Source organism: Copadichromis virginalis, linkage group LG19 (genome assembly GCF_057382275.1).
Source record: "Copadichromis virginalis isolate Kocher_CV1m ecotype Utaka linkage group LG19, C_Virginalis_male_GT1.1, whole genome shotgun sequence".
In the NCBI taxonomy this organism is placed as follows: domain Eukaryota; kingdom Metazoa; phylum Chordata; class Actinopteri; order Cichliformes; family Cichlidae; genus Copadichromis; species Copadichromis virginalis.
In genome coordinates, this window is record NC_140636.1 from 2,064,127 (window position 1) to 2,076,151 (window position 12,025).

General features: G+C 44.8%; 1 protein-coding gene across 3 annotated transcripts in view; it reads left to right on the forward strand.

Annotated features, from left to right (window-relative positions):
• arid4a (AT-rich interactive domain 4A) overlaps positions 1–12,025 on the forward strand; it is a 37,993-nt gene that overhangs the window by 12,645 nt on the left and 13,323 nt on the right. For all 3 annotated transcript variants that reach the window (XM_085440613.1, XM_085440615.1, XM_085440614.1), the window contains exons 9-16: positions 2,302–2,381; positions 3,178–3,248; positions 4,715–4,893; positions 4,991–5,063; positions 6,874–6,968; positions 7,174–7,271; positions 9,282–9,519; positions 9,649–9,875. In XM_085440613.1, the coding sequence (XP_085296739.1) occupies positions 2,302–2,381; positions 3,178–3,248; positions 4,715–4,893; positions 4,991–5,063; positions 6,874–6,968; positions 7,174–7,271; positions 9,282–9,519; positions 9,649–9,875 (1,061 nt within the window). The remainder of the gene's footprint in view (positions 1–2,301; positions 2,382–3,177; positions 3,249–4,714; positions 4,894–4,990; positions 5,064–6,873; positions 6,969–7,173; positions 7,272–9,281; positions 9,520–9,648; positions 9,876–12,025) is intronic.

Genomic DNA, 12,025 nt, shown 5'->3' on the forward strand with positions numbered 1-12,025 from the left:
ACACCGTAATAAAGTCCTGTTTGTGGCACATTAGTATATGTGAGGGGCAAACTCCTCAAGATGGGTGGTGACCATGGTGGCCATTTAGAAGTCGGCCATCTTGGATACAACTTTGGTTTTTTTCCAATAGGAAGAGGACCATGTGGCACATCAAACTTATTGGTAACCCACAAGAAAAACAATGGTGTGCTTGGTTTCAACGTAACTTTATTCTTTCATGAGTTATTTACAAGTTTCTGACCACTTATAAAATGTGTTTGTGCTGCCCATTGTGTTGGACTGTCAATGCAACCCTCTTCTCCCACTCTTCACACACTGATAGCAACACTGCAGGAGAAATGCCAGCACAGGCATCCAGTATCCGTAGTTTCAGGTGCTGCACATCTCGTATCTTCACACCATAGACAATTGCCTTCAGATGACCCCAAAGATAAAAGTCTAAGGGGGTCAGATCGGGAGACCTTGGGGGCCATTCAACTGGCCCACGATGACCAATCCACTTTCCAGGAAACTGTTCATCTAGGAATGCTCGGACCTGCACCCATAATGTGGTGGTGCACCATCTTGCTGGAAAAACTCAGGGAACGTGCCAGCTTCAGTGCATAAAGAGGGAAACACATCATCATGTAGCATTTCAAATATCCAGTGGCCTTGAGGTTTCCATTGATGAAGAATGGACCCACTATCGTTGTACCCCATATACCACACCAAACCATCACTTTTGTTGTTCCAACAGTCTTGGAGGGATCCATCCAATGTGGGTTAGTGTCAGACCAATAGCGGTGGTTTTGTTTGTTAACGTCACCGTTCACATAAAAGTTTGCCTCATCACTGAACAAAATCTGCTGCGTGAACTGAGGGTCCTGTTCCAATTTGTTTTGCCCATTCTGCAAATTCTGTGCGCCGATCTGGGTCATCCTCGTTGAGATGCTGCAGTAGCTGGAGTTTGTAAGGGTGCCATTTGTGAGTAGCTAATATCCGCTGAAGGGATGTTCGACTAATGCCGCTCTCCAGTGACATGCGGCGAGTGCTACGCTGTGGGCTCTTGCTGAATGAAGCTAGGACAGCCACTGATGTTTCTTCATTAGTGACACTTTTCTTGCGTCCACATTTTGGCAAATCCAACACTGAACCAGTTTCACGAAACTTAGCAAGCAGTTTCGATCCGCTCCTCACGTGTTAACCTCTTCGACATGTCAATGGCTGTGAGCAAAGAGAAACTTGTAAATAACTCATGAAAGAATAAAGTTACGTTGAAACCAAGCACACCATTGTTGTTCTTGTGACATTACCAATAAGTTAAATGTGTCACATGGCTCTCTTCCTATTGAAAAAACAAAAGTTGTATCCAAGATGGCCGACTTCTAAATGGCCACCATGGTCACCACCCATCTTGAGGAGTTTGCCCCTCACATATACTAATGTGCCACAAACAGGACTTTAATATCACCAACCATTCCCATGTTATTACAGTGTATCCATATAAATGGCCGACCCTGTAGATTTACACTAGTTTATGTTAGCCGACTAGTAACAGAGACTCAGGGGAATATAAGGAGACCGAAATGAAGTCGGTTTAAGGGGATTGCTTTTATGCTGCAGCAATGAGTTTAATGTTAAAATCAAGGATCTAGTGTCACTTACACAGTCAGTGGTCCTTTGTTGTTTGGTTATTACCTTTTATGCATTTAGTGTTTCATTTGCACTTTAACCTCCTAGGACCTGCGTCCGCATATGTGGACATCACATTTTGGGTTATTTAGACCAAAATACTAAATTTTGCTCTACAAGGGCCTGATGTCCACTTGCGAGGTCATTATACTGCTACTGTTTAAAACAAATATCCTCATATGTGGCTCTTATTTTTCTATAAACAAAAATCAGGTGGAAAAAAAAAATCTGGTAATTCTTTGTTTTTACATTCATCAGGCCCCAATGTGACCAAATATCAAAGAGAAATTAAAAATGCTGCTGTGGAAGAGTTCGGGTCTGAGGAGGTGAAGGGAGGAACAAATCGGATTGCATGAAAGGATGTGTGTGTCTGTCAGAGGCTGTCACTTTTGTGTGCGTGTGTGAGAGTCATGTTGCTGCCATGTAGATTTTCAAATCTCACAGCAGTTTTCTACTGGCTGTAATCACACACACAGAATATAGGACAATCAGTTTGATGAGCAACAATAAACTCTTGTTACAGACGACCCAGAATCCCTCGCTGCTTCCTGTGTGGACTTGGACCGACACAAATGAACTTTCTGTAGAATCTGTATGCAAAGCCATCAATCAGGTGTGTCTGTCCTGCAGGTGGTGTCTCCCAGCTGTAATGATGAGCTGGTGGTGAAGAAGGATCAGTGTCTGGTCAGGTCATTCTGCAACGGCAAGTTGTGAGTCCACTTTGATATTTATTGAGTCATGGTCACAAGTCAAGGTTCACATGAAGTCTGTGAGGTCATGTAATTCTTCCCGAACACAAATCTGGTTCTGCATCCCATATAAGCTGTGTCTGGTTACTCCATTTCCACGACTTCTTCCTTCTATCCATCCATCCATCCTCTTCCACTTATCCGATTTTTAGGGTCGTGTGGGGCTGGAGCCTATCCCAGCTGTCATAGTGCAAGAGGCAGGGTAGGTTGCCAGTCTCTTGCAGGGCCAACAACCAGACAACTAAACCATTTGCACTCACACTCACATCTATGGGCGACTTATACTCACCAGTTACCCTAACCCCACTAACTGCATGTGTCTGGACTGTCAGAGAAAGTTGGAGTATGTGGAGAGAACCCACGCAGACACAGGAAGAACATGCAAACAGCACACAGATGGCCTCGTGAAGAAAGCGTGCCAACCAGAGCACCTCAGTGGTGCCCTGCCTTCTCAGTCCGAATGAGCAGGGAAAGTCAAGGAAGGGGAAAATGTTGTTATTCAGATTGCCTACTCGGTCCGAATAACAAAATTTCATTCACATTTCTGCTGATGTAACATCAGTAGGCATGTGACATGTCTAGACCTATTTTATATACTTAGCAACCAATATGAATCTGCCCTGAGCTCCATTCACATATAATTTTATACACACAAATACATCTTTAAAAATGTGTTTGAAATCATGAACTCAAACTCTTTCACCATGAACTTTGTCTCAACTCGTCTCTTCTTGTCCCTTCTTTTTGATTCTTTAAGTTACACTGTGGCCAGGAGACACGTCCACCTCGTTAGTGCCATCAGCATCTCTGAGTTCTCCCACAGAAGAGGTGAGTAGTTACAGCTTGAAGCTACCAGATTCATCTGCATCCTTATCTCCGTCTGCTTTTCACCCCTCAGCTGTAAAAGGCCAGTGGGGTACTGTTGTCCAAACGAGGTGACATAGGAGCTTCAAATAGATAACAGACAAGAGTTGTGTCCAAATTCATGGGCTGCATCCTCCTGAGGACCCAGCCTTTGCAGTCTACGTGGGCCGGGTCCTCAGGAGGTCGGGTAGGCCGGAAGTAAACGGCTGTGAAATGGGACGGTCTCACCTTCCACTGTCTCGGTGGAGTTTAACAAACTCGGCCGTCTGCTTCTTGCTATCTAAAATATAACAGGACACTGGTGTAAACTCTCGACCGTCTCACACTTCTGTTTAATCAGTTTTCTGTTTGATGTTTATTCAGCTGTGTGAAAACCACCCGGGGGATTAATAAAGTTTTATTTTATCTAATCTAATAACTTTAATCTCAGCCAAACTGATTTACTCACGTACAAATAAAACACTGAAAAAAGCCCAACAATAACATTTGTAGGTTGTCTAAACGTATATATTACGTTTAACCTGAGTAGGGAAAGTCCGCGGTGATCTGAAAATGATGCGCCGGGAGTTGTGCCGTTCTCGGCGGCTCCAGTAACCCTCGAGCTCCCGGCTAGCTATCGAGCTGGTGGGTAGCAGACGTCTCCGAAAACATCGGAGCACTTTTGCAAATATGCGATATCTTGATAAACCGAGCAGATATTTGATGTTTACACAGCTACTTTCTCACCTGAAAATATGTTAAAAGTTTATTTTGTGACCCAGAAAGATTAGTAAGAGTAATTTTAAAACTTAGTAGCTACCGCCATTGTTGGAAACTGGAGTTTGGCTGGGCCGCGCTATGCATTCTGGGATATGGTGGGCCACGAAGGACAGACCCGACCCATCCTTCAAATTCGGGGAAAAGGAGGACGCATTTGTCGGCTGCATTCGGAGGAGTCTACGAATTTGGACAGCCTTCGGCGCGTCGCGTGACGTAATCGGTCTACAAATGCGGCCTCAGGAGGATGCAGCCCATGAATTTGGACACAGCTAAGGTTGAGCCTTGGTGACCTTGACCTCAAGGTCAGAGGTCAAGTTTCTGACAAGTTTGTGAATTCTCTTCTTGAGAAAGAGACAACAGTATTTTTTAAATTGATACCATAGGTGTTTGGACTGGGAGGCTGACAGGTGGCAATGACAGCTGCAAGCATTTTTAATTTTGTAATTAATAATAATTAATATTATTCATTCTGACAGTTTGTAATATATTTCCACCTCCTCTCTTCTTTCTGTCTCCCTTTTTCCCACCCGTCTACCTCTTTAACCACATTTCTTCCACATTAATTTCCTTTTGTCATCTTCTTCTGTTGTTTTTTTTTTTTTGCTGTTTGTACTCTTCCTCTTGTCCTTTCCTCATCCTCTTCTTTGTCTTCCCCTGTTCCCTCTCTGCAGGTGTAGAAGGAGCCCAGATGTTCCTGAGCAGCAAGGAGATTCCAGATTTGTGGAAAATGGATATGAGCCAGATCCTGGACTCGTCCTCCAGTGAAGATGAGGATAATGAAGAGGAGAAGGAAAGTGAAGAGGAGCATGATGATGAAGAGGAGAAGAAAAGGAAACGTATAAAAGAAGAGGTGAGTTTGATGCTGTCACACAGATGAGGGTAGTTTCATTCAAAACCTTAATGTGCTGTTATTGAGTCTGCATGTCTGTCTACATCTGTCCATCCAGCCAGAGGAGGAGCCAGATCCAGAAGAGAGAGACCACTTCCTGCAGCAGCTCTACAAGTTCATGGAGGACAGAGGTGAGACAGTGAAAGAAGCAATATTGAAAGTACTGTTTTATTATTGGCTGGCCTATTCATGTACCCATTTATTTTGTTGAGCTGCTTAACACTGACCTATGAATCTGTCAAGCATAAAAACATGGACCAAACTCAAGAGATGAACTGTCTGAACGGGAGACAACTTCGCAATCTGCTAATTGGAAAGTTGGTGGTTCAATCCCTGACTGCTCAGTCTGCATGCCTGCATATCCTTGGACGAGATGCTGAACCTCGATACGTCCTGATACATTCACTGGAGTGTGACATGTACACAGACAGCACTTGTATGAATATAAAGTGCTTTGAGTGCTCAGCACTATGTAAGAGCCAGTCCATATACTTGCCTTCAGTGGTTGCTTCTTCCAAACTTCCAGCATGTCTGTTAGAGCCAGTTCCTACACGACTGCCCAAAGAAATCCAACCATTAATGTTAAATATGAGCAGTGTCTTCCTGCTATTGGGCCATATCCCACAGGCCTTTAAGGTGGCAGTAATTAAACCATTACTTAAAAAGCTGTCACTTAAAGCAGAAATGTCTTAAAAGTTGGAAACATCCTGTCTCAAGATGATGCTTTAAAAACTAGTTGGTGCATTTATTCTGTCTAGGCCTGATTATTGTCACGTCATCCTGAAACCTCCCTGAAATGCCTTTGGTTGACCCAGCAGTGAGGGCACTGACCTACTGACTCCTGTTCACTGACTAAAACGCACTGTTTCACCATTTTGGCTTCATTTTTGTTAAATAACGTTGTTTATCTGAAAACAAACCTTGTGCTTTCTTTTGCACTTACTCAGGTGTGATCTTAAGGTTCCTTTTAAAAAAACAAACTAATAATTCAAATAATTTTTTGGGTTTTTTTGGCTCAATTGTTAAACATTTTGTCAGTTTTGGTTTAAGACTCTTTAGTCTTGTAAATACTAACAAGTCACCCCATCCCTGGACACTTCTCTACGCCGACGATGTCTTCCTGGCCGATGAATCGCGAATAGAACTGCAATACCAAACGCAGCAGTGGAAGACTCGCCTAGCTGACTTCGGCCTGAGGCTCAACACCAACAAGACCGAATACTTAGAGGCTGGCCCCCAGACCGACGGCACGATCAGCGTCGATGGAGAAGATCTGGTGAAAGTACCTCATTTCAAATACCTCGGATCGATGATCAGCAATGACGGCGATATCCTACTAGATGTACGAGCCAGGATCAACGCAGCGTGGATGAAATGGCGCCAAGTCACCGGCATCCTGTGTGACCGAAGAATGCCCAATCGCCTCAAGTCAAAGATCTACAAGAGTGTAGTGCGCCCCGTCGCCCTCTATGGATCCGAGTGCTGGCCAGCCACCGCAAAGCACGAACAAGCCCTTCACACGATGGAAATGCAGATGCTGCGATGGTGCCTAGGCCTGACACGATGGGACCACGTCATGAACACCGACCTTAGAAAGAGGATGGGAATCGCGCCAATCACAGATAAGATGCAAGAAGCGAGGCTGCAGTGGTACGGACATGTGGTACGGAGCGATGAGAACTCAGTGGTGAGAACAGCACTGCGGCTCAGCCCCCAAGGACGTCGACCTAGAGGCAGACCAAAGCGGAGATGGATGGACCGAATCAAGGACGACGTGAAGAAGATCGAAGCCGATCTGACCGACGCCCTTGACCGACCCAAGTGGAGACGACTTTGCAGAAAAGCGGACCCTGCAACCGAGCGGGAAAAACGCTAGGAGGAAGAAGTCTTGTAAATACTAAAACTGTGATGTTTGGCTCTAACAGTCTCTGGTTCTTTCAGGGACTCCCATCAACAAGCCTCCGGTGTTGGGTTACAAAGACCTTAACCTCTTCAAGCTCTACAGGTTGGTCTATCACCTGGGAGGCTGCCACAAGGTGAGAAGGTGACACACGTACTACCAGATCGTACGACTGATGTGAATGTGGGGTCATGTGAGTGCTGTTCCAGTAGTGGACTGAGCTCCTGATGGTCCTCTTGGCTGTCTGACTTAGTGCCTGATTGGTTCCACTGTGTGTGCAGCTGATGAACATGAAGGAGTGCGTGCCTAGCTGTGACGTGACTCTGCCTCGTGTGTTTCAGATTGAGTCTGGTACAGTGTGGAAGCAGGTTTACATAGATCTGGGCATCCCTGTCCTCAACTCTGCTGCGTCCTACAATGTCAAGACTGCCTACAAAAAGTAAGAACAATAAGTTGCTCAGAAAGCAATTTTCTCTTTTTGGTTCTGATTCTGTTTGGATCTGGGTCGAGGTCTGCATGTGATGCACTGATCAGCATTACACTGAACTGGGCGCTTAACAAGGTAACTTCAGGTTTGACCCAGGGCTCGAGGTGATGCGGTGCTGTGAGAGATGGGGCCTGATTATTTAAGACTTTAAAATCCTTTTTCTCACATCAAGGTTTTTACATGCCTGCAGCAGCTGTGTGCCTTTCAGGCAGTGTTGTGTGTTTAACCTCTTGATGTTTTTCTAATATTTCCTCTCTGTAAATTGTACTGCTGTGCTGACTCTGTATCTGACCATGTAAAGATGGATCAGATTAGGAATCCATGGGCTGATTTATTGAGGTGATAACCTCTTTGCTGACAGTATCATATCAGAACATGATGGAAACAATTAGCTGGTCCTTAGCAGATCATAAAGTTAGGTGAATATGGCCACATGAATAGCATGTGACAAATGACATCATCATATGCAGAAGGTGTTCAACATATACAGTGTGTTAAGAATTAAGAGGGTAAGTAGCAGTGCTGCTAACGTGTTAATTGATCCCCTGTAAGTGTGACCCATGTGTAAAACCAGCAGTTTGCTGCTCTGCAGCCTTCAGGTATGTTTTAATATAATGCCAAGGAGGTAAAAGCATCAGTGTCTAGAGCACAGGTGTCGAACTCCAGGCCTCGAGGGCCGGTATCCTGCAGGTTCTAGATGTGTCCTTGATCCATCACAGCTGATTTAAATGGCTAAATGACCTCCTCAACATGTCTTGAAGTTCTCCAGAGGCCTGGTAATGAACTAATCATTTGATTCAGGTGTGTGGACTCACGGTGATATCTAAAACCTGCAGGACACCGGCCCTCAAGGCCTGGAGTTCGACGCCCCTGGTCTAGAGGATTGATTGATGCTGCTCATGAATCAGGGAGGGGGTATAAGGCCATTTCAAAACAACTTGAAAAGATTAGGAATCCATGGGCTGATTTATCGAAGTGATATTAGCCCGAGTGCTGCTCTAAGGAGCTCGTTCTCAGAGTCCCAGATTTTAAGCCCTATGAGAGTGTCCCTAGAAGGGTCGTGGACCTCCTATTGATCCTCTACCTAATCACGAGCTAAGGTGCGCATCATATGACTAACACGCGTCATCGTTTTCAAAAAGTCTGTTTTCGCTGTCCACACTGCGACACATAAGCACCTTCTTCGTTTCCGAGAGCGTTTTCAAAACGCTGCGTTTTCCTTGAGCCAAAACGCCGTCTTGTTTGAAAACGCATTAGTGTGGACGTAGCCTTAAAGAAGTCCAGACGCTTCTCTTTCCTTAGTCATCCAACTCATCAGTCTGAGAACCTTCAGACATGTTGAGATGCAGTCCTGTGAAAAACCAAGTTACCTCTTCCATAGAGGTTAAAAGAGTAAGTATGAACCAGGTGCTGCTAATTAAACGCACTTGATTAATCACCTCCATAAAAGCAGTTTGCTGGTCTGGACCAAAACACAAAGCCAGAAGGTTTGCTGGAGTGGATGTTCTTTGGGCGGACAAGACCAAAAGTGGAAAAGTGCTTCTTTTAGTGAAAACCAGTAATGGGTCGATGACCCCTTATGCAGTATGAGACACATTACTGTGTTGCTGCTGGATTTAAGATAATTTTACAGGCAACTGGACAGAGAATGAACCAACTAGGTTCATGCATTCTGAAAGACGGCGTCTTCTTCTCTTATCAGCACAAATGCAAGTCGGTCAGAAGTTGTGCTGTGCGATAAACACTGAGCTCCTCGCTGCTGTACGACACGGCGTTGTATCGGTAATGTGGTTTTTCTTACAGCAATAAGCACACAGATACGAGGTTTTCGCTCTGTCACTAGTAAAAGTATGACAGCTAACGCTCTATTGTGTGGGTGGTCGTAGCAAAGTCTTATCACAGAGGAAGGCTGTTTAATAACTCGTGCCACACAGACCACTGACCCTTTATTTGTGTCGTCAGGTACCTTTATGGGTTTGAGGAGTACTGCCGCTCTGCAGCCATTACTTTCAGAACCATCCATCACAACAACCCCCGCCCTCCTGCCACACCAGCCAGTCAAAAGGCAGCGGGAGCAGCGTTAACAGAGTCCTCCACACCAACGGTGACGGTGGAGACAGTTGTTGACAAACAGGAGGAGGTGGAGTCAGAGAGCGAAAGTGAGAAGGAAGACGTGAAGGAGAGACAGTCATCCCCAAGAGTGAGAGATTTCTTCGACACCAACAGAAATGCTGACACCCCAAACCAGTGTGTGCTGCATAAGCTCACACTGAGCCAACGAAGCAGTATTTCAGCACATGAAATGTTTTCTGCCCCCGTCTCTTCTCAGGGGAGGAGGAGGTGCGTGGGGAGTCGGGTGAAAGCAGAGAGAGAGACCTCCTCCAAGTTGGATAAGAGAGGAGGACCAGGAGAAGGAGAGAACCACGAGGAGCAGCAGAGGGAGGTGAGGAGACGCAGCAACAGAAGAAATGATGACTCTGAGAGAGGCTCTGACGATGACGAGGAGGATGAGGACGATGAAGAAGAGGAGGAGGGGGAGAGGAGGAGAGCAGACAGGTAAACACAAAACAATAATGAATAATAGGAACCAAAACATGGGTGTGAGTAAATAAGAGAAGGTGAAAATGAAGTCGGTGTAAAAACATAATTACAAAGTTACACTTGAAGTAAAGAAAAATATCGTTTGTACTGATGCAGAAATGTGAAGTTAAAAACATGCAAAATGAGCAAGAAGCTTAATCCGAAAACTACAGAGGTGGACGTTTACATCTATGGCTTATTATTACTGTTCTTAGTAAGTTATATTATTTTCTTTATTCGGTTTAAAAAAATCAATGTGAAAGGATTTAAATATGCGATCATGTTCAGACTGTCTTTATATTAGCAGAAGCTAAACTTCTGTTGTACGTTATGGTATCACAGTATTCTTATATTGTTTCTATTCCTGTATTCAAGATATGTGCATACAGTGGTTGCAAAAGTATTCGGCCCCTTGAACTTTCCCACATTTTGTCACATTACAGCCACAAACATGAATCAATGTTATTGGACGTCCACGTGAAAGACCAACACAAAGTGGTGCACACGTGAGAAGTGGAACGAAAATCATACATGATTCCAAACCTTTTTTACAAATAAATAACTGCAAAGTGGTGTGTGTGTAATTATTCAGCCCCCTGAGTCAACACTTTGTAGAACCAGCTTTTGCTGCAGTTCCAGCTGCCAGTCTTTCAGGGTCTGTCTCTACCAGCTTTGCACATCTACAGACTGAAATCTTTGCTCATTCTTCTTTGAAACAGCTCCAGCTCAGTCAGATTAGATGGGCAGCGTTTGTGAACAGCAGTTTTCAGATCTTGCCACAGATTCTCGACTGGATTTAGACACCAGACAGGTCAGGGATAAAGTTACTGAGAAATTTAAAGCAGGCTTAGGCTACAAAAAGATTTCCCAAGCCTTGAACATCCCACGGAGCACTGTTCAAGCCATCATTCAGAAATGGAAGGAGTATGGCACAACTGTAAACCTACCAAGACAAGGCCGTCCACCTAAACTCACAGGCCGAACAAGGAGAGCGCTGATCAGAAATGCAGCCAAGAGGCCCATGGTGACTCTGGACGAGCTGCAGAGGTCTACAGCTCAGGTGGGGGAATCTGTCCATAGGACAGCTATTAGTCGTGCACTGCACAAAGTTGGCCTTTATGGAAGAGTGGCAAGAAGAAAGCCATTGTTAACAGAAAACCATAAGAAGTCCAGTTTGCAGTTTGCCACAAGCCATGTGGGGGACACAGCAAACATGTGGAAGAAGCTGCTCTGGTCAGATGAGACCAAAATGCAAAACGCTATGTGTGGAGGAAAACTAACACTGCACATCACTCTGAACACACCATCCCCACTGTCAGATATGGTGGTGGCAGCATCATGCTCTGGGGGGGCTTCTCTTCAGCAGGGACAGGGAAGCTGGTCAGAGTTGATGGGAAAATGGATGGAACCAAATACAGGGCAGTCTTGGAAGAAAACCTCTTGGAGTCTGCAAAAGACTTGAGACTGGGGCGGAGGTTCAGCTTCCAGCAGGACAACGACCCTAAACATAAAGCCAGGAAACAATGGGATGGTTTAAAACAAAACATATCCATGTGTTAGAACGGCCCAGTCAAAGTCCAGATCTAAATCCAATCGAGAATCTGTGGCAAGATCTGAAAACTGCTGTTCACAAACGCTGTCCATCTAATCTGACTGAGCTGGAGCTGTTTCAAAGAAGAATGAGCAAAGATTCAGTCTGTAGATGTGCAAAGCTGGTAGAGACAGACCCTGAAAGACTGGCAGCTGGAACTGCAGCAAAAGGTGGTTCTACAAAGTATTGACTCAGGGGGCTGAATAATTACACACACACACACACACACACACACACACACACACACACACACACACACACACACACCACTTTGCAGTTATTTATTTGTAAAAAATGTTTGGAATCATGTATGATTTTCCTTCCACTTCTCTCGTGTGCACCACTTTGTGTTGGTCTTTCACGTGGACGTCCAATAACATTGATTCATGTTTGTGGCTGTAATGTGACAAAATGTGGAAAAGTTCAAGGGGCCGAATACTTTTGCAACCACTGTACAAGCTCATACACTAAGTTTTCTTTTATTATAATGTTACACAGTAACAAAAGCCTCTTTTGCACTGCCGACCTGACTCTG